We start from the raw sequence: 21,514 nt of genomic DNA on the forward strand, positions 1-21,514 counted from the left end.
CTTTCTTTCAAATTCCATTTTAACTGGTCTGGCATTTCAATTAAATGTATTTTTTATGCTAAAGTTAGTGCTTTGTTCACTTCCAGTTCAGAATCAGAGTCAGAATTGAATAAGTCAGAATTATTAGCCCCGCTGAATTATTATTGTTTTTTTTTTCCCCCCACTATCTGTTTAACGGAAAGAAGATATTTTTCAACACATTTCTAAATGTAATAGTTTTAATAACTCATTTCTAATAACTGATTTATTTTATCTTTGCCATGACGACAGTAAATAATATTTGACTAGATATTTTTTAAGACTCTTCTATATAGCTTAAAGTGACATTTACAGACTTAACTAGGTTAATAAGGTTAACTAGGCAGGTTATGGTAATTAGGCAAGTTATTGTATAATGACCGCTTGTTCTATTCAATTCTATTCAATTCACCTTTATTTGTATAGCGCTTATACAATGTAGATTGTTTCAAAGCAGCTTCACATAAAAGGTCACAGTAAATAGGAACAGTGTAGTTCAGTTTGTAGTGTTTAAGTTCAGTTCAGTTTAGCTCAGTTCAGTGTGGTTTAATAATCACTACTGAGAGTCCAAATATTGAAGAGCAAATCCAACGATGCGCAGCTCTACAGATCCTGAACCATGCAAGCCAGTGGCGACAGCGGAGAGGGAAAAATTCAATTCAATTCACCTTTATTTGTATAGAGCTTTTACAATGTAGATTGTGTCAAAGCAGCTTCACATAAAAGATCATAGTAAATTAAAACAGTGTGGTCTATCAAAAAAAAAAAAAAAAAAAAAAGCATAAAGGGGCTAATAATTTTGACCTTTAAATGGATTTTAAAAATTTGCAAACTGCTTTTATTCTTGCCCAAATAAAACAAAAAAGACATTCTCCTGAAGAAAAAATATAATCTGACATATTGTCAAAATGTCCTTGCTCTGTTAAACATAATTTGGGAAATGTTTAAAAAAAGAAGAAAAACAAAGGGTGGCTAATAATTCTGACTTCAACTGTATCTATTTATCTTTTTTTACTTATTATTATTTCACTTCCAAAGTTGGTAAAAACTATTCAAATCAAACGTTCAGTAACTTGTTATATTGTTACAAAATGCAACTGACTAATATAATTCCAGCATGTAATATTTGATTACTTATCCTTCATTATCTGGTCTTATGAATGCTCAAATCAATTATAGTGCCTCCAGATTGTTTGATGTTCCATTTCAGATTGAAGGGAGTGCTGGTCAAGATGTGTGTCTTTCCTCCACTGCATTGCAGCAAAGCTTAGAGAGCAGAGTGTTATGAAAATTTTAGTCATAGCTGATCCCTGATTAAAGGAAAGAGAGGAAGACAGCACTCGTTTATCAGTATTCATCTCACCCTCACATGCAGTCACAAGAAAGGGCTATTTGATCACTTTGTATCATCCATCACACTAAGAGAGCAATGTTACCCTGTTACATCAAGATGAACAAAGTACACGCGCCTCCTTTTTTTGTGGTCCCATGACACTGACTTCCTGCCGTCCTCAGGGGTGTTTAAAGATCCCCTTTCTTGTGGCCGCATCAGTTTTTAAACAGTCGGCATGTAATCCACTGAAAGTGTTTCATCATCTGGACGATAATCTGATGCATTAACATTCAAATCACACTACAGAGTGGATCCTTAAATTGTGCTGCAGAACCTCTGTCCACTGAGCATTCATTAACTTTGCATTTAGATTACAAGGATGAGAGAGAAAAGAAAACCAACATTTGTGTGGTAGAATCTCATGGTGGAATCTTTCATACCACCAAACCGCTCTCTATAGTTTCTTCAAATTAACAAAAGATATTAATAAAACTATTATACTAAATAATACTTCAGTATTTAATCAGGGACATTTTTATTTGGATTGATTGATTTGTTCGTCATTCATTCATTCCTTTTTATATATATATATATATATATATATATATATATATATATATATATATATATATATATATATATATATATATATATGTATATATATATATATATATATATATATATATATATATATATATATATATATATTGTTATTATTAGTATTACATCGGGTGATACTTCTGTCAGCTAAGAACCAGAAACTGAGGCTATAATTGGCACAGGCTCACCAAAATTGGACAATAGAAGATTGGAAAAATGTTGCCTGGTCTGATGAGTCTTGATTTCTGCTGCAACATTCAGATGGTTCGGATGGACAATTAGGATGGTGGTGGTGGTGGTGCAATGGTGTGGAGAATGTTTTCTTGGGACACTTTGGGCCCATTATTACCAATTGAGCATTGTGTCTATGCCACAGTCTAACTGACTTTTGTTACTGACCATGTCCATCCCTTTATGACCACCCATCTTCTGACGCCTACTTCCAGCAGGATAAAACACCATGCCATACAGCACGAATCATCTGAGACTGCTTTCTTGAACATGACAATGAGTTCACTGTACTCAAATGGCCTCTACAGTCACCAGATCTCAATCCAATTGAGCACCTTTGGGATGTGGTGGAACCGGAGATTCGCATCATGGATGTGCAGCCAACAAATCTGCAGGAACTGCGTGATGCTATCATGTCTATATGGACCAAATCTCTGAAGAATATTTCCAGTACCTTGTTGAATGTATGCCATGAAAGATTAAGGCAGTTCTGAAGGCACGGTACTAGTAAGGTGTACCTAATAAAGTGGCCGATGAGTGTATATACTGTATTAATGTTAAAAATAAATCATTTACTTATACTTTTTAAAACACACAAGAAAAATAGCTTATCATGCCAAACTAATCTTCTTGGTGATAAATGGGTAAAACAAATGGTTATCTTTATGACTTTTTTATTTCGGGCTGCACTATAAAAAAATCTATGAAATGATTTTAATGTAAAAAAAATTATCTTTTTTTCTGTATATAGTTATTTTGGGGGGATTTTCACCATTAATGGATAGGACAGTAGAGAGAGTATCATCAGGAAAGCGTGGGGAGCAAAGAGAGGGGAAGGATCAGCACAGGACCTTGTGGCAGGAATCGAACTCCGTTCGCCCTAAGCACCAGGTACATGTGTTGATGCACTAACCACTACACCATTGGCGCCGACAAAAATGTATGAAATCAGTAAGTCATGTTAAAAAATAGTATATAATAGAACACGCAAACAATGTGAACATATTCTAATGATTCCTTCATTTTGATGCCACACCTAAGACAGGTTTTTTCTTGTGGTGCCACCAGCCAATGAGTGTTGTTATGCCATCACATTCAATTAAATGACATATTTCAGACCTGACATTTACAGTTCAGCTGATTGGTTCGGAATGTTCAGTGGTACCGTGAGCAGAGACTGCAGAATACCAGTTTACCTAAAGGCAAGCTCGACAGTAGTTTGACTATATTTAATTGAGTTGCTTGTAGCTTCCTCAATATTACACCCGATCTAGGTGTTAATTGCACTCTGAATGGTGAGTTTCTACTGAATATTTTAACCTGAAATGAAGTCGTCACTTGCAGAATGGCCCTTGGTGCCTTGCTGATTGACAGTGATACAGTACACTGGGGGACAAGGGGATACGGCCACATACTCTTCCATTGGTTTTCTTGACCTTTCTTGGTGTGGTTCTGCATTGGTGCAGTGGTATAGCAGGGCAGGTGGGTAGGAGACGATTGAAAACCTGTTCAGAGAGATGGCCCGGGGCAGGACTAGAGGGATTGACTTTAACAAGGACCTTTAAACGCTGTGGTTTCAAGGCAGCCAAGAGCCAAATGTGAGTAAATACTGGCTTTGGTGAGTAAATAAAATGTCAGTTTGGCAGAAACTAAGAAGAGGTCATCGCCTTTTTTTTTTTTTTTTTTTTTTTTTTTGATTTGGTCATTCCAGATTTGTTTTGATGAAACAGTGGTCCTTTTGCTATTTCATAAAATGCAAGTCAACAACTATCTGCATTGTGTACTTTGAGAGTTAAAAAAAAACACACAGGCAAAGCTAAATAATACTTGTTACATTAATCGTAATGATACATTGAGGTCTTGTGAGGCAAAACAATTAGTCTGTGCAAGAAACTGTCATATTATGTCTATTAATCCACATTAGGGTTGGGAGATTAATCGAAGGCAATTTTCATCAACAGTTTGTAGAAGCCGATTCACCCTGCTTTGACTGAACTCTTGGAATTTCTAATTTACTTGATCCTAATGATCTGAGTGATCTGTTAGGTTTGTATTCAGTGAGTATATCTGTAATGTATTGAGGTCCTAGGTCATTTAGTTATTTATAGACAAGTAATAATACTTTAAAATCTATTCTGAATGTAACTGGGAGCCAGTGTAAAGACCTGAGGACAGGTGTGATATTCTCTGATTTTCTGGTTCTGGACAGAATCCTGACAGCAGCGTTCTGAGCTGCAACTTTCTGACTGTCTTTTTGGGAAGGCCAGTGAGGAGTCCATTATAGTAATCCACCCTGCTGGTCATAAAAGCATGAACAAGTTTCTCAATGAAAACAAAGCATCTAATTCTTGCAATGTTTTTGAGATGATGGTACTGATTTAGTTACTGCTTTGACACTACTACTGAAAATCAGATCTGACTTCAGAATCACACCAAAATTCTTGACCTTTTTTTTGTTGTTTGATCCCTAGGTAGGCTTTCACTTTGAGAACCTCATCTCGTTTCCAAATGCAATTACCTAAGTTTTCTCTTTGTTTAACTGACGAAAGTTAACCAAATGCTATACAAGCGCATTTTCACTGTACAAAAATGCTATTCTTGTAGTTTTGTCTTATTTGTAGTCCAAATGTCTAAAGACTCTTAAATCAAGGAGTATTTAATTTGTAGACATGCAAAAAAATTGTTTTGTTTTCAGAAATGAGTCAAAATTAATTTTTTAAATTTTTCATACAAGCCAGCGAGGGAAGCAAAATAAACGTGTTTTTGGTTTGAAATAAGGATGCTTTACCCCACTGACAGATGATTTAGCTTGTTTTAAGGACAACATCTCTTAATTTTGACTCATTATTTCTGCTTGTCTGCTTGATTTAAGAATTTAGTAACATTTTAACTAGAAACAAGACAAAAACTCTAAGTAAAGAATTTTTCTGTCCAAAATCTTTTCCTGGTCAGATATGATCCAGACTCAACATTACAGATACTGTGACTATTGTGAATGTGCACGTTGCGATATCAATGCTGAAACCATATATTGTGCAGCCCTACACTCTCAGAAATAAAGGTACAGGAGCTGTCACCGGGGCAGTACCTTTTCAAAAGGTACATATTTGTAAGTGAAGGGTCCATAATGGTACTCTTAAATGTACATTCGGGCACTAATTTACACCTTTGAGGTACCACTGTGGACTCTTTGGGTATAAATATGTATATTTTGGAAAGGTACTGCCCCAGTGACAGCTCCTGTGCCTTTATTTCTGAGAGTGTACTTTGCTGTAAACTATGGCACTGTGTAGTAAATCATGCATGTGTAAAGACCACATAAAATAACACGTTGCTTTATCACAAATGTGGCAATTTTAAAAGAAACCTGCTTAATTCTCTTCAACTAAAAGAGTTTGCAAAATAAAGATTTTTATGGCTCGTATACATATGTTTGGTGTAACTTTCACCATTTGAGTTGCAATTTTGGATCCTCCAGGCAGTGCTTTTGACTGATTTTACACATTCTTGACCATATTTTGGACCACAAAATCTATACAAGCCAGGTATTGATTTTACAGACTGAACACGGAGTGATTTAATGAGTGTACAGTTGTTGATGTGCAAGTAATGTTCAATATGTTAATCCAAGCCTCACCGTGCCTAAAATCCATTATGAGCCTCATGCTCTGCTTGGCTTGAGAAAACAATCAGAGCCACAGGAGGAGAAAAAAACAACAACCTTTTTTTTGTGAGTCCAGCACTGATGAGTTAGTTTGCATGGAGATTAGGTAGGTTTCACTCCAGAGATTATGAATTATGAAGCATGGAAATATTAAAACGTGTCTTGTCTTGTAACTTGCCTGACACCCCTCTGTGGTGCCAATGGAGATGTAATTGCTAACCCTGTTTGGTTACATCCCATCAGTTCTATTGCCAATAAACCACCTATGCCAGGTGATAAAATAATTGCTTGGCTGTAAGAGGTGGTTTCAGTTCATGCGAGTTTAGTATGCAGTACTTGCCATCCTATTTGACAAGTGAATTTAAATGATTTTAAATTACACTTTTTAAATGTCTAATATCTTTGCAGGGATTTTTCTATATTTTTGGTTGTTACTTCAACTCAATAGTTTTACAATTAGTGTTTAGTCAACATTAAGCATTCAATTATGTCATTTCCAGGTGACAGATGGCACTTTCAGTATCGAGTAATACAGGAGCTGCATCGAGTTTTGACTATGTTTGTATGCAAATTGTTCAGATTCAGTTCATGCAAGCACACAGATGTCATGTATTCCAATCAACTCTTAACACTGGTTGTAAATTCCCAGTATTTATCTTTTCTTTTCTTTTTTTTTAATATCTTTTTATTGTTTTTAGCATAAGAAAATAAATAATAACCTAAACGGAACAAACAAACAAACAAAGGCCATTTTACAATACACAGACAGTCAGACACAACATAATACAGTATCATCCAGAAAGCATAAGAAAAAAAAATTAATAAAATAAAAAAATAATAATTTAGAGAGAAATGTGTAGGCTCCACAACTTGACATATGCCAAACCAATCCCACCTTTAATGAGTTACTAGTCAGCATTACAGATATAAAACATAATTGGGTTTCAGATCGCATTTCTTCCATGGGCAAGACATAACTTAAGCTCCTAATCCAGGTTTCAGATACTGACATGTAATCTGGCTTCCAAAATTATTTTCTTTGCTAATATCATACACAAAGAAACAGCCTGTTATCTATATTTATCTTGTATTTCTGAGGTGTCTCCAAAAATGCCAAATTTTCCCTCTGGTGACAGATCAATCCTGTATACTTCAGATATAAAATTAAAAACGTTCTGCCAAAATGAACAAATTTTATTGTATGACCAGAATGAGTGAATCAATGTACCTTCAAAGTTTTTACATTTATTGCACAATAAGGATACATTTGGGAAAATCTTATGTAACTTTTGAATAATGAAGTCGGTGGTAGGTATGCACCGATCCCGATACTTGGATCGATACCACATATTTTTGCTGGACTGGATATCGACCAGCTGGTACCAATCCAAATCCGATCTTGCGCGTTCTCTATATTCTGTGTAGTGTATAAGCCAACAAAGCCATGAAGGTAGCCTATTATAAGGCACTAGAAAGTTGTTATGGAGGCCTGCATTATCCCAAATGTTCTGAAGCTATTCTATAGTTTAATGTGAAGTACAGATGAATATTAAAGGGGTTAAATTCATGTTTAGTTCAGCGCTTCCTGCCGCCACGCCTGTTAATCATTCTCCATTCATTCACTATTCAAACTCTGTGTCGCGTTCATGACAACAAGAAAAAACTTTCTCCAAGACTATTTATTCCTGTTAATATGAATAATCAGAAATGCATTTAATTTTGCATTAAGTGCGTTCATTTTGACCTGCAACATGGAGTTCATTGCGGTTTCTAAATCATGTTGTGCTGTGTCTGTTAGACCAGTAGATCACATTCGCAACACTGGAGTAGAGAGGGTTATTACCTGCTCTTCACACACAAAGTAGGCCTACCTGAAATGTTTAATTAGACAAAGCTAAAAAGCTCCTGCTGCTGTGCTGCTACATAAAATTATTCTTACAATAAATTTCTGTTCTTACATTCCTCCAACTGAGTTTATTCTTCCGAGTGGAATACTTTTAGTGCTGTGAATAGTTTGTAAAGCCTGGCTCATTGTGGTCAAAGTAGTTGATTTAAATTAAAATGAAACTGATGGGCGCAATATGGATTGTCATTAACAGAAAATTATTTAGCTTAATATAGGCTACTCTGAAACGGTGAATATTTCACTGTCATTTTATTTATATCAATATTTTATTTAACAGACCAGTTTGTATTTTGGCGCTGAAGCATGCAAGCGGACCTTGTTTTGAACTGTTTTCGTCTCACTCACGGCGAGATTTGGTAAGAGATTATTCAGTAAAACTGGCCTCAGACAGTTTAGTCTGCGTCAAACCTGCAGGAAAATATCAGGCTTTGCTAAAAAGTTGGTTATTTTACCAACGATTAGAGTCAGTAATGGTACACTATTACAGATTTCAGAAAAAAATCTGAATAATAAAAAAGAAAACATAAGCTGGACCACAACAGATCAATGGCATAATGAGTGCTCAAATAATACTTTACAGCAAGCATCATGCTTTTAGTTAGATTGTGTCGTCTGTCATATACAGTAGGCCTGTCTGTTATTTGTACTAAAGACGATATAAAATTTGAGTTTATAACCAGAACTACAGAAACTGTATTATGCTTTAAAAAAAAAAAAAATCTGGATCGGTCGATACTCATAATTTTGCTATTGAAATTGTATCAGTTCCTAAAAAATGGTGTCTGTGCATCCCCAGTCTGTAGATAACTTTAAATTGAATCAATCTTTGTCTCGCGTTGATGGAACAGTCATGAATTTTGGAAAGATAATCTTCCTATGACTCATCTGATATCTCTGTATTAAGCTCCTCCTCCCCCATTTTCCTAATTTTGTCAGTGTTTGAATTAACCTTATCTAATTATAATACCCAATTTTTTTCATGGAAAATTATATTCATACCCTTTTCCATAAAATGGCTAAATTAATGTTAGTTTTTCGTGTATTGCAGACATATTAAAGATTATTTGTTTTGTGGGGATACTTTCACACATTCAGTATATTTATATTTATACAACAGTTCTGTCTGGTTCTCGAAACTGATTGGCTGATAGCAGTACAATATTCTGCAATATCAGAACTCGTACAGCCTCCTTAAGTTCCCGGATGACCTACTATATCCAGCAAGATTCTGAAGTGGGCATCTGATGGACACTACGCTATCCCATGAAGCCACGTGAGAGAATTCATGAATAGGTGTGAATGTGCAACTGACACTGGTAGGTCATGTGATCAAATGGCGAATGTAGTACGTACAAGTTCCTTTTAGACTACTCTCATTCATACAATATAGAACATACTTTGTCTAATAAATTCAAATGTATTACCTACTCGAGTAGTAGGCGATTTTGGACACAGCCATCGACTATAGAAGAGGAAAATGACTATGGAAGCCAATAGGCGCCAACAGCAAGCGTTTTTCAAAGTATTTTCTTTTGTGTTCAACAGAAGAAATAAACTCATAAAGGTTTAAAACTACATGAAGGAGCATAGATGATTTTGGAGTGAACTTTCCCTTTAACAAGCCCTAGAAATTCCACACTGATCACACATCTCCTGAAAAGTTAAAAACTACCCTATTGATTCCCAAACTCCTTGGTAAAAAGCTTTATACAAGCGTATGTTGAGCTGGTGATGTTCTTGCCTATTTAATACGCTGTTATTTAATTTAAGCTAGTAAATGAAGAACCATACTGTAGGCACGGGGGAAATTGCGAACAAACAGAGAGGAATGTTGAACAATTTCACTTTTGCTTTTGATCTTCCCTGCTGGGGAAGAAAATGCTTCTGCGGGGAAATCACAGAGAGCTGTCAGCTTGATGAAGAAACTTAATCTTAGTCAGTTCTCCAGCTGCATCGCATGCACAGATGTACGTGTACGCAAGCATACAAACGCGTGTCCTCATTCGCACCTGTCCGTGGGTTACCTAGGTCCTCCAAATCCAAGTATTATCTCCATAGTTGCTCCAATAACTTTCAAATGACTTTTAAACAAATCCCTCCACCAGCCGCCCACCGTGGCTCCTTTAATGAATTATTTTCCTCGTCTGCGTGCAGGGCCAGTCCCTCAAGTCTATTGATAGCTGGTGGCAACGGAGATTTTCATTAAACCCTTATTAGCATTGACCCTACGATACATGTTGGGCGACTCTTCTTGGGGTCTGTTCTGCTGACTCGAGGGATGGCTGAAGGCTTTTGGCACTCTCGCTCCAATTTATTGATGTCTAACGAGGCTGTTGAGCAACTCTGGCAGGGCTTTAAGTATTCGTTTTTTCTTCTGGAGCATTGAAGGTTATGTCAGATGTGGAACAGTGGAGCCTCTTGTTGATGGCGAATGCAAATCGATGCCTTAACGCTTTCGCTTATGCAGCATTTGTTGCTTATATGTGTTCCCATGTTTTCTGACAACGTTTGAAGTGGCTGTGCTGGAAATAAGGTGTGATTCGATATTTAAGCATTTTAAAAAAATAAATAAATTTAAAAAAAAGGAAAATTACATAAATTTGCTGATTGAAAATCACATGAAAGTAAATCACATTAGGTATTATTAGGAATTATAAGAAAAATTAAAAAATAAATGATAGTTTAAAAAGTCATTATATATTAAAAATATTATATTTATTATAAATATTAAAAATATTATATTTATAAAATATTATTTTTTTATTATATATAAAAAATTATAAATAGTATTAAGTACATATGAAATAAAGCGTGATTCATTCTTTAAGCATTAATTGAAAAAATTATTGAAAAAAAGAAAATGTAAATTTAAACTAAAATAACTTGTAAAGAGAAAAAAAAGATAATAAATATTTAAAAATAAAAGAAAAAATTGCCTAAATCGTATGAGGATTTTTTTAATGACATGTAAAAATTAATCATAGTTTAAAAAAGTACAATTAAATATTGAAATTAATGATAATAAAATTGCCTAAATCATATTAGGGAACAAAATTTAATGAAGTGTAAAAATAAATAATAGTTTTTAAAAAGTACAATTAAATATTAAACTTGATATCAGTAGTTAGTATTAAGTACATATGAAATTAAGTGTGATTCATTCTTAAAACATTAATTGAAAAAAAAAATGCAAATATGAATTAAATTTAAATAATAAATATTTTAAAAGATTTTTTTAAAAATTGCCTAAATCATATTAGAAAAAAGGGTAATAAAATAAAAAAATAAATCATAGTTTAAAAAAGTACAGTTAAATATTTAAAAGGCAAATAATAGTTAGTTTTAAGTACATATGAAATGAGGTGTGATTCACTCGTTAAGCATTAATGGACAAAAATGGAAATATAAATTAAAGTAAAATAACTTGTACAAAGTAATAAAATAAAAAATCAAAGAGACTATGAAAATTGGCTAAATCATATTAGGTTAAAAAAAAGAACAATTAATATTAAAATTAAAACAGGATTACCTACATATGAACTAAAGTGTAATTCATTCTTTAAGCAATATTGGAAATATAAATTTAATTAATATAACTCGTAAAAAGTTTATAAAGGGATTTATGGGTGGGATTCATTATTTAAGCTTTAATTAAATCGCAAAAAAGGGAATGTAAATTAAAGTATAAATAACTTGTAAAAGTAATAAAGTAGTATGTATTTGTGTGTGTATGTATGTATGTATGTATGTATGTACAGTATGTATGTGTATAATGCATGTATGTGTATAATGTATATACACATAAAATAAAAATTTTAATTCCATGTAACAAAATTACATTACATATTTGTAAGTGAAGGGTCCATAATTACACCCTTAAATGTACATTTGGGCATAAATTTACACCTTTGAGGTACCGCTGTGGACTCTTTGGGTATAAATATGTATATTTTGGAAAGGTACTGCCCCAGTGACAGCTCCTGTGCCTTTATTTATGAGAGTGTACTTTGCTGTAAACTATGGCACTGTGTAGTAAATCATGCATGTGTAAAGACCACATAAAATAACACGTTGCTTTATCACAAATGTGGCAATTTTATCTATGTAACAAAATTGTTTTGTTTCTATCACATACAGTTGAAGTCAAAATTATTAGCTCCCTTTTTAATTTATTTTTCTTTTTTTAAATACTTCCCAAATTGTTTAACTGAGCAAGGAAATTTTCACAGTATGTTTGATCATATTTTTTTTCTTTTAGAGAAAGTCTTATTTGTTTTATATCAGGTAGAATAAAAGCAGTTTTAAATTTTTTAAAAGCCATTTTAAGGTCAAAATTATTAGCCCCTTTAAGCTATATATATATTTTTTCGACTGTCTACAGAACAAACCATTGTTATACAATAACTTGCCTAATTACCCTAACCTACCTAGTTAAACCTAATTAACCTTGTTAAGCCTTTAAATGTCATTTTAAGCTGTATAGAAGTGTCTTGAAAATATCTAGTAAAATATTATTTACTGTCATCATGGCAAAGATCAAATAAATCAGTTATTAGAAATCAGTTATTAAAACTATTATATAAATGTGCTGAAAAAAAATAATCTCTCCACTAAACAGTAATAGGGGAAAAAATAAACAGAGAGGCTATTAATTCAGGCGGGCTAATAATTCTGACCTTAACTGTATACATAACAAATATACATAATACACACGTATATTAAAAGTTACAGTTTTGGATGCAATTAATAACAATTAATCTTTGCCAAGCACTAATAATAACCAATGCAACAATACCAAATAATAAATGCTAAAATAATTGAAACCATTAAAAGGAGAATTCATTCATTCTAAAGATTAGTTCAGCGTGATTATTCAAGAGTGACCATTACATGCCGACAAAGACAAACTTGACTGTTTAAACTCCATCAATATGTGTTGTGTCCAAAGAAACAATTAGTTTGTTCGATACCAAGACCTTAATGAAAAGCCATTGATTTGGTATTGACAGTGACCGTGACCCAAGGCCCTTTTGGCTTGTGCTTGAAGTGAATGATCTGCAACTTCTTGTGCTCATGAAATTCTTTCCTCTTATAGATATGTGGATGATGTCATATCCAGAATTGGCCGAATGTTTCCAGACATGTCAATCGAGCTTTTCCGACCAAACGGGACATCAGCAGTTCTATTGGTGAGTTGTTACAGTACCATACAAATCAATTTATTGATTTGTTTTTGTCTATATTGTGATGATTTGTCACGTCAAGGCAAAATGGCAAGTTTTTTTGTGTTGTATTGTGTTTTTGACATTGTGTTGTGCTGTCTGTGGTAAAAAAAAAAAAAAAAAAACTTTTAAAAAAATTATAATAATTCCGTGCATATATATAGTGCTTTTGTGGAAACTAAAAATGTTTTATACATTTTTGGGGGAATCTCCTCATCCACCACCAGTGTGCAGCATCCACCTAGATGACGCAACTTTAGCCATATTGCACCAGACTGCACTAGGGTTGTCATGATATTGGAATTCGATACTAATTGGTACTGAAATTTTAAAATTATCCATTTCCTGCAAACGTTTAAACACTGTGAAGCACATTTTAAACAGCTCTGATTTGCGATTGTGTTGACGTGCTCAACAGAAACGATCATGAGTCATTGGTTCACCAAACTCACTGCTGTTTACTGAGTGTAAATACAAATACAGGGACACTGGAGCATTTCAAAGTCACGTTGATCAGCTTGTTTGTCTATAAGCTGATATATACGAGCGATCCGCTGATGAATCACTGCTTTAAAATGCTCCAGTGACCCTGTATCTATGGTTAGACTCAGTAAACAGCGGTGAGTTCAGTGAACTAACGACCTTCATGGCCAATCACAGTCATTTCTGTTGAGAACGTGAACACAATGGCAAATCAATGCTGTTTAAGAACGTGCTCAACAGCGCTCTCATGAAATAATAATAATACATTTTATTTATAACGAGCTTTACTAAAACCCAAAGCGCTTACTTGAAAGTAAAAACAACAAAGCACAGTACAAAAAAATACAAAAAGCACAGTAAGAATAAAAGAGTTATCACAAATTAAAAACTTTCCAAAAAACCAGCATTCCTAATGTTTGTGGGAGCAGCATTCCACCGTGTGGATACACGGATGAGAACGCCCTACCTCCCATGGTGCTGAGTTTGCAGCGAGGCTGAAACAGTGTAGGACCCAAGGTAGAGCGGAGACAGCGAGAGGCATAGGAATGGATATCAAGTCGCAAATGTAACCTGGAGCAAAACCATGAACCACTTTATATGTTAAAATCAATGTCTTAAAATCAATAGGAGACTTGACGGGCAGCCAGTGAAACTGTTGGAGTACCGGAGTGATGTGAGACCGAGATGATGTATGTGTCAACGCACGTGCAGCAGAATTTTGGATGTATTGTAAAATCTTGAGAGTTAGCTGGTAACCCTCCGAACAGAGAATTTCAAAAATCCAAGCGAGATTAAAAGATTAAAAGATTAATTTAAAGAATAAAAGATTTAAAGATCCAAAGATAAATTTTATTGAATTATTTTTACAGTGAAGACTACACAGTGATTTTACATTTGATTATTACATATCTGTACGTGAATGTCGCTAGACTCCCTATAAAAGCATAAACCACTGTTTATTTCACTTTTGTCTTCACTCTATTTTATTTATTAATGCTGTTTTGTATTGTTCTTTTTATTTTATGCATCATTCAGTCATGTACGGGTGGCACAGTGGCTCAGTGGTTAACACCGTCACCTTACAGCAAGAAGATGGCTGGTTTAAATCTGGCCTGGTCTAGTTGGCGTTTCTGTGTGAAGTTTGCATGTTCTCCCAGTGTTTGCATGGGTTTCCTCCAGGTTCTCCTGTTTCCCTCATAGTCCAGACATGCCCTATATGTGAATGGGTAAAACAAAAATTGGCCGTAGTGTATGAATGGGTGTGTGAATGTGAGACTGTATGGGTGTTTCACAGTACTGGGTTGCGATTGGAAGGACATCCACTGCATAAAACATATGCGGGAATAGTTGGCGGTTCATTCCACTGTGGTGAACCCTAATAAATATGGGACTAAGCTGGTGGAAAATGAATGAATCACTGACGTACAGTATCATCCCAATCTTCTTTCCAAATGTATATTGCAGAAAAATAAAATATCGCAATGTCATATTTTTCCAATACTGTGCAGCCCTAATTTTAATCTTTATTAATCTTATATACCAAAAAAACAAAAAAAAATAGATGCAAACTAAAAAAACATGAAGTAGACATTTGCCTACAACGCTTAAAAGAAAACTGAAGTACTTCACATCAGGCAGTTGTTTTGGATATCTAAAGCTGAAATGATGTGGTGCGAAACAAACTTTTGCCAACATCCCAATGATCCCACATTCATCGCACACTCAAGCAGTTGCTGAAGAGGCTCAAGTATTAATTAGTCTGAGAGTGCTTTCACACTAGCACTTTTGGTCTACACTCGGGTTCATTTGATGTTAAATGGTACGTTTAGCAAGTCTAAATGTATCTTCTGAACTCTGGTGTGACCAGCAGGGTACGGTTCGCATGTACTCTGGTCTGGTTCACTTCTGATATGAATGCAATCAAACCAAATAATGGAAGTGAACCACCAACTGTACAGCAAACTTTAGTTTTTTTATATTGTTTATTTGTGTGTTTGTGTATTTTCTAAAGTCACCTTGGCAACAAGCGAGACTGACCCAGTGCCAAAACAGTGATAATTTCTGCTCATCCCCTCTAAAAATGACTTCTGCAGACATCGCGTTATGTTGTGAATATTTTAAATTTTTTTGCAGCAGATAGACTCAAGTCACTCTCTGTATGTTACCAAAACCAAAAGATTCAGGAGAAGCAGAATGACCATGATGTGCATATTTATTTTCATTTTGGCGACTTGACTTTTTTGGCTGTCTGACACCTGTTTTTTACCCAGACATTTAAAAAGAACTTATTTTAGAGCAGTAATCACAATACTCTGAAACCGTGATATTTTTATCCAAGGTTATCATACCGTCAGAATCTTATACCAGCCCATGCCTAGTGTGAACACAACCCAGCTGAGAAGGAGGGAATATCCAACTTGGGTTTGGACTAGGCAATTGAACCAAGTGTGAAAACCCCTTTAAAGTCCACATGAACCAGAAGCTGACTGTTTTTTTTTCTTCTTCTTTTTCATATTATTCCTAGAGAAATGAAATATTAAATGAGAAAACACTGGGAATATTAAATGAGAAAGCGCTGGGCGTAGCTTTTTTTTTAAATTTATTATTATTGTTTTTTTTTTTTTGCTGCGAGCTGATTGGATGTACAAAAAGGCCATTTCGTTCATAAAGATCGTGAAAAGGCTTTTAGAAGAGTTTTTATAACCTAACAGACACCTCCTCCTCACCATTTCTGTTTGTCAAAACTGACAAGAGGGGTGTGGCTAAGTGTTAGCCACGCCTGATAACAAAGACAGATGTAATCTGACAATTGAACTGAAGTCATGAAGCACGTTTTCAGATTTCAATTAAAGATTACAAGAGTAAACTTTTTTTTTTTCTTAATAACATGCACAGATGCATTGTTCACCACAAAACTAGCAATGTGAGCTAACAAAATCATTTGGTTAGTTTTGATTTCATTTGTACTCAAAAAATGTTTGTATTCTCCATGTCATTAATGAAGCAGGATAGCAAAAACAGTGAACCCATGTAGAAGTTTCTTCTAACTAATGTTGTCTTGGAGGGAACGGTGGAGGAGAGCTGGATGCCCTTGTTCTCTCTGTTGACTGCTCTGTCAGTCTCCTTGTGAGTCGTCCCGGAGAACATCCCTGAGGGACCAAGATTGTTGACTCTTTGAGGACTTTGCTTCACACTAGCAAAGTTTTGCAAAGGGTGTACATGTGAGTTTTTATCCACGTCATTTGCAGTAGCATTTCTTGGGCACGATTTTTAAAGTTCTTGGCTAATGACAGATGAATTATTTCAATTTATCATCTGTTTGAGCTAATTAGTAGTTGTGTGTTTTGAGATGACTCTTTGAGGCTTGGTGCACTGATTGTGGGAATTACCATCAGTTATTACTGCTGTTGATAGCCTAAAATGTTCCTGTGTTCCAGACAGTATTGATTTTCATTGTTCCCTTAGCACTTCGCCATTCATTTAAATGGGTTGACGCGTTCTGTAAGGTTGCTTGTTAGAAAGCTGATGTTATGTCAGTCTCTGGGGCTTTATGTGTTCAAATAATAATGATCGTTGTAATTCTATTATTCAGCAGTACAGAATGTTAATGCGAAACAGTTAAAAACTATGAAAACTTTTTAAGTCTGCATGTACTAAAGGACTTTGACTCATTTCCAAATGAAATGGCATATTTAGTAGTGGGCGGGGTTTTCACTCCTCTTCTCTTTCACCTGCAAGTAATGGTTTGAAGGGTGTGGCTAAGCATGTTTCACCCAAGCTGTCAAACTGACATCATCAGATAGGGGCTGCCATTCAAAAGTGCAGGCAAAAGCTTAGATTTTGATTAAAGATTACAGGAACAAAATGGGTTAACTTGTTTACAAATTAATTGTTCACCTTAAAGGGGTGGTCCATTATGATATCATGTTTTAAACATTAGTTCATGTGTAATGTACAGAAGTTCAATGCAATGGGAGACATTGGCTTTTACGGAGTTATCTTAGCAAAGCCTACTGCGAATGTAGTTTGGAGACTACAAAAAAAATACATCCGGCGTAGTGAGATCACAAATGCTTCAGGTTATGTGCATTCACCATGCGCATTCACCACGAGCATACACCCTGTGCAGCAAAGGGGCATGGCCAGAGGTAGTGTAATGTAGCATGTAGTCCAAATGCTGCTATTCCCACAGACCTTGTTCTGTTTCTGTATTTGGGCTTCCAAAGGACACAACACAAAGACAGAAGTGCTTACAGTTTCATTTTAATTATGTTCCAGAGAATTTAAAAATATATATATATAGCAAGCATTTGACAAAGGAGAACTTCCAGAATCTCCCAGTTCAGCTAAAAAGACCTCATTACTTACACATTACTTTCACATTACTTACACATGCTTATTCCGAATATATGTAAAAGACACTTGTCAGATGTTATTTTAGAGAGCAGGCGTGAGGTTCAGCTTTGTCTTCTGTCATTTTCTGTCTAATTCAGGCACAAACTGATATGGCTAACAGCTACTCTGACTGACAGTGTTTACAGCACAGTGCATGGAGCCGATCCGTGAATCACAATTATGTTAGCTGACCAATCAGAGCCTCTTGAGGGTGGGCTTTCAGAGGAACTAGAAAATATGATGGTCGTTTTCATGTTAGCTGATTAGCAAGTATATAATCAAAGTATGTATATATGTATGTATGTATGTATATATATATATATATATATATATATATATATATATATATATATATATATATATATATATATATATATATAATAACGTTGTTATTTATTTTATTTTATTTTTTTTACAAATAAAGCATGAGCACACTGCACACATTGCTTTTGCGCCCCATAAACACAACCAAGCCTTAAAAATACACTCTAAACCATCCCTTCAAAGGGCCTTCGGGCATCTCAGAACCCAAACAGATCATGAAGCTTAATGTCTCTATTGGATTGTTTTATGAAAGCTACATTGTAAAACCCAAAAAGTTAAGGTAACTCAAACCAAATGAGGAAACCGATTGCAACAAACCATTTAAGTTCAAAAACTAATCCTAATGAGTACTGTGAACTTAATCCATTTGAGTAAACGGAGCAATTTGAGCACAGTAAAACCAAGTCAAACCAGCTGAGTACTGTAAAATCCAAACGTTAAGGCAACTCAAACCAAGGTTTCCTTAAACATAGCTGATTTGTTTGAAAACAAAGCAAGTTCCCATCTTTATAAATGGTTTATTGAATCGTTGGCCCACTTTGTATGTTCAAAAACCAGTTCATTCAGCAGTGAAATTAGGTTTTTGATTTATTTTTGGCTAGACTAACAAACCCTATTGTCTATACTCTAACTCTCTTAGTATTAACTTGTTAAATAAACGTGTGTGTGTGTGTGTGTGTGTGTGTGTGTGTATGTATTTTAAAAATTGTAATGGTTACCATATTTATATTCGTATATATCAATAAACATTAGTACGAGTAATAAACTTTATTATACAAATCTGGCAGTAGTCACAAATTTGCATGTCTAAATTTGCCCAGTGTAACAGAGTCACAAAGATAATTTCCATCCACCACTGTCATCATCTACGTGCTGTTTACAAGTGTTTTTTCTTTCTATTTAGTCATGTCTCATCTCAGCTATCTTGATCTGAAGTGATGCTTTCTCAGTAGCACGCAAATTAGGTGCATGACACCCTCATGCGAACTTGAAGATTTCTCAAAGGGTCATTTTTAGATTTTTTTTCTGAATGGAACAGCATCAATTTCCTGGAAATGTTTTTTCCTTTTAGTAGTGACACATCAGTCTTGAATTTTCATTGCAGATCCCAGCTGTTGATCTTTTTTTTTTTTTTTTTTTTGCCGCCAAACTGACTGATTCTGAAACCGATTTCTTTTTCTCTAATACTTGAATATATAATATAAGTTAGATTGTATAATTTCAATGCTATATAAAAGCACCTGTTCAAAACAGTAGACAGGCTGAGGAAAAATGCTAATTTACTCTCAGCCAGTGAGTAGCACTTGTATAACAGCAGGATTAATAGCATTTTTGCGTAGTGCTGTAAACAAAAATGCATCATACAGAGATTATCCACAAATAATCCAATGGGTTCCCCTATTTTTTTTTAATAAAACCTCCCTGCCCCACTTCAGAATTACGGATTTTGGTTGAGAATTTTATGCATCAGAAATAGTTAGCTTTTAGCAGTTTTTCGAATACAATCATAATCCACACATTAGATAAAATTCGCAGCTTCATGTATAGAAGGTTAAAAATAAATGTCTATAAGAATATAATTTTTGAAATATGTGAAGTTGCAAGCAATCTCCTAAACATGAGCTGTAATGAAAACTGCCTAAACACGTGTTAACTGTACAAGATTTCAAATCAAAGGTGCTTTATGTGCTTTTTTGGCTCTACTAAAGCATTAAAATGCCATGTTTGCAGATATTTAAGAAACTTGCAACATAATTGTGAACATAATTGTTTATCTAAAAAACAATGCTAAAGTCAGTTATTCTGCTTTGAAAATGTGGGTTCCGTGTCCGAATGTCTATATTTGTATTGGTCTCTGAATTCAGCCCACTGCCAGTTTACTCAATTGGTGGAAACCACATTGTATTTTATTTCATGAAGGCTACCTCAATATATGTAGATGCAACTTAAAATGCAACCTCTGGAAGGAAACGTAAATTTAGAGTTATACAAATCCACAAATTGGTTTTTAATTCACAAAAAATATAAATATTACAAACGTAAACACTACCTGGGCAGCTTACAATGTAAGACTCGATCGTCATCCACAGTTGCTCTGGCATGTCGTCAATCTGGCAACCTACATATGCATCGTGCATGTAGGCGGAAGAGCCAGGTAAAAAAACTCTCCAAAATTTTGAATTTGGACCACAGTACCTAGCTCTCCTAAAATGTGAGTGAATGTCTATATTTGTCATTTACATATTCATTTACATTCATTCATACATGCATTTGAATCTGCACCGCAATACCTAGTTCAACCTCTAAGTGTCAATTTGACATATATTAATGTGGAAAACATCACAAAATTGCACAAATATAAGTGAAAGTGTATATTTGTTACATTTAAGCCATCTAAAAAAAAAAAAAACTTGTGGAACTAATAATATCCTATTCGGATTTCTGGCCACTTGTTAATTTAAAAAAAAGTCCAATATTTTGAATTTGGACCTCTATACATAGTTCAACCACTAGTTGTCAATTCTACAAACTGCATTTTAATGTTGAAAACATCACAGAATTACAAAAATATGAGCAAAAATCAATATTTATTACATTAAAGCCATCTAAAATACAAAACAAAACATGGAACTAATAAAATCTGATTCTGATTTCTGGCCAGTTGATTGGTTAATAAAATAAAAAAACTTGTTCAATATTTAGAATTTGGACCGCAATACCAATTCTACATACTACATACTCAATTCTACATACTGCAACTTTAATGTTGAAAACATCACAGAATGACAAAAATTTTAACGAAAATCAATATTTGTTACATTAAAGTCATTTAAAAGAAAAACAACAACAAAATAACATGGAACTAATAATATCCGATTCTGATTTCTGGCCATTTCTTTGGTTAAGCACTTTAGCATCGAGAGCAACACCGAGTAAGTACATTTAGACCTGTTTTCAGTTGCTGTGTTTGGTTAGAGAACACTTAGACTTGTTTCAGCTGGTTGTGTATTGGTTGTTGGACATTTAAAATTGTTTTCAGCTATCTGTGTTTAGTGTTTGGTTAGAGAACAGTTAGACTTGTTTCAGCTGGTTGTGTATTGGTTGTTGGACATTTTTTTGTTATCTGTGTTTAGTACTAGCAAGTTTTAGCCACTGTTTCCTTTTGTTTACTGTAAGAGCTTGCGTGCCGAGCCGGAGGTTTTTCGCGCCCCCCCCGCCGCTGCAGTTTCGGGTGTTTTGTAACTTTGGAGGCGTGTCCAAACGCCAGGTAAAGGCTATATATTTGAACACATTTGGTTTAGCTAGCAGGAGAAGCACTTTAGCATCGAGAGCAACAC

At 34.6% G+C, this 21,514-nt stretch overlaps 1 protein-coding gene across 1 annotated transcript in view; it reads left to right on the forward strand.

The window, feature by feature from the left end:
• Positions 1 to 21,514, forward strand: part of med27 (mediator complex subunit 27) — a 124,706-nt gene that overhangs the window by 51,959 nt on the left and 51,233 nt on the right. The window contains exon 4 of the mRNA XM_056463987.1: positions 12,848 to 12,941. Coding sequence (XP_056319962.1) covers positions 12,848 to 12,941 — 94 coding nt within the window. The remainder of the gene's footprint in view (positions 1 to 12,847; positions 12,942 to 21,514) is intronic.

The sequence above is a fragment of the Danio aesculapii genome, chromosome 8, assembly GCF_903798145.1.
Source record: "Danio aesculapii chromosome 8, fDanAes4.1, whole genome shotgun sequence".
NCBI lineage: Eukaryota > Metazoa > Chordata > Actinopteri > Cypriniformes > Danionidae > Danio > Danio aesculapii.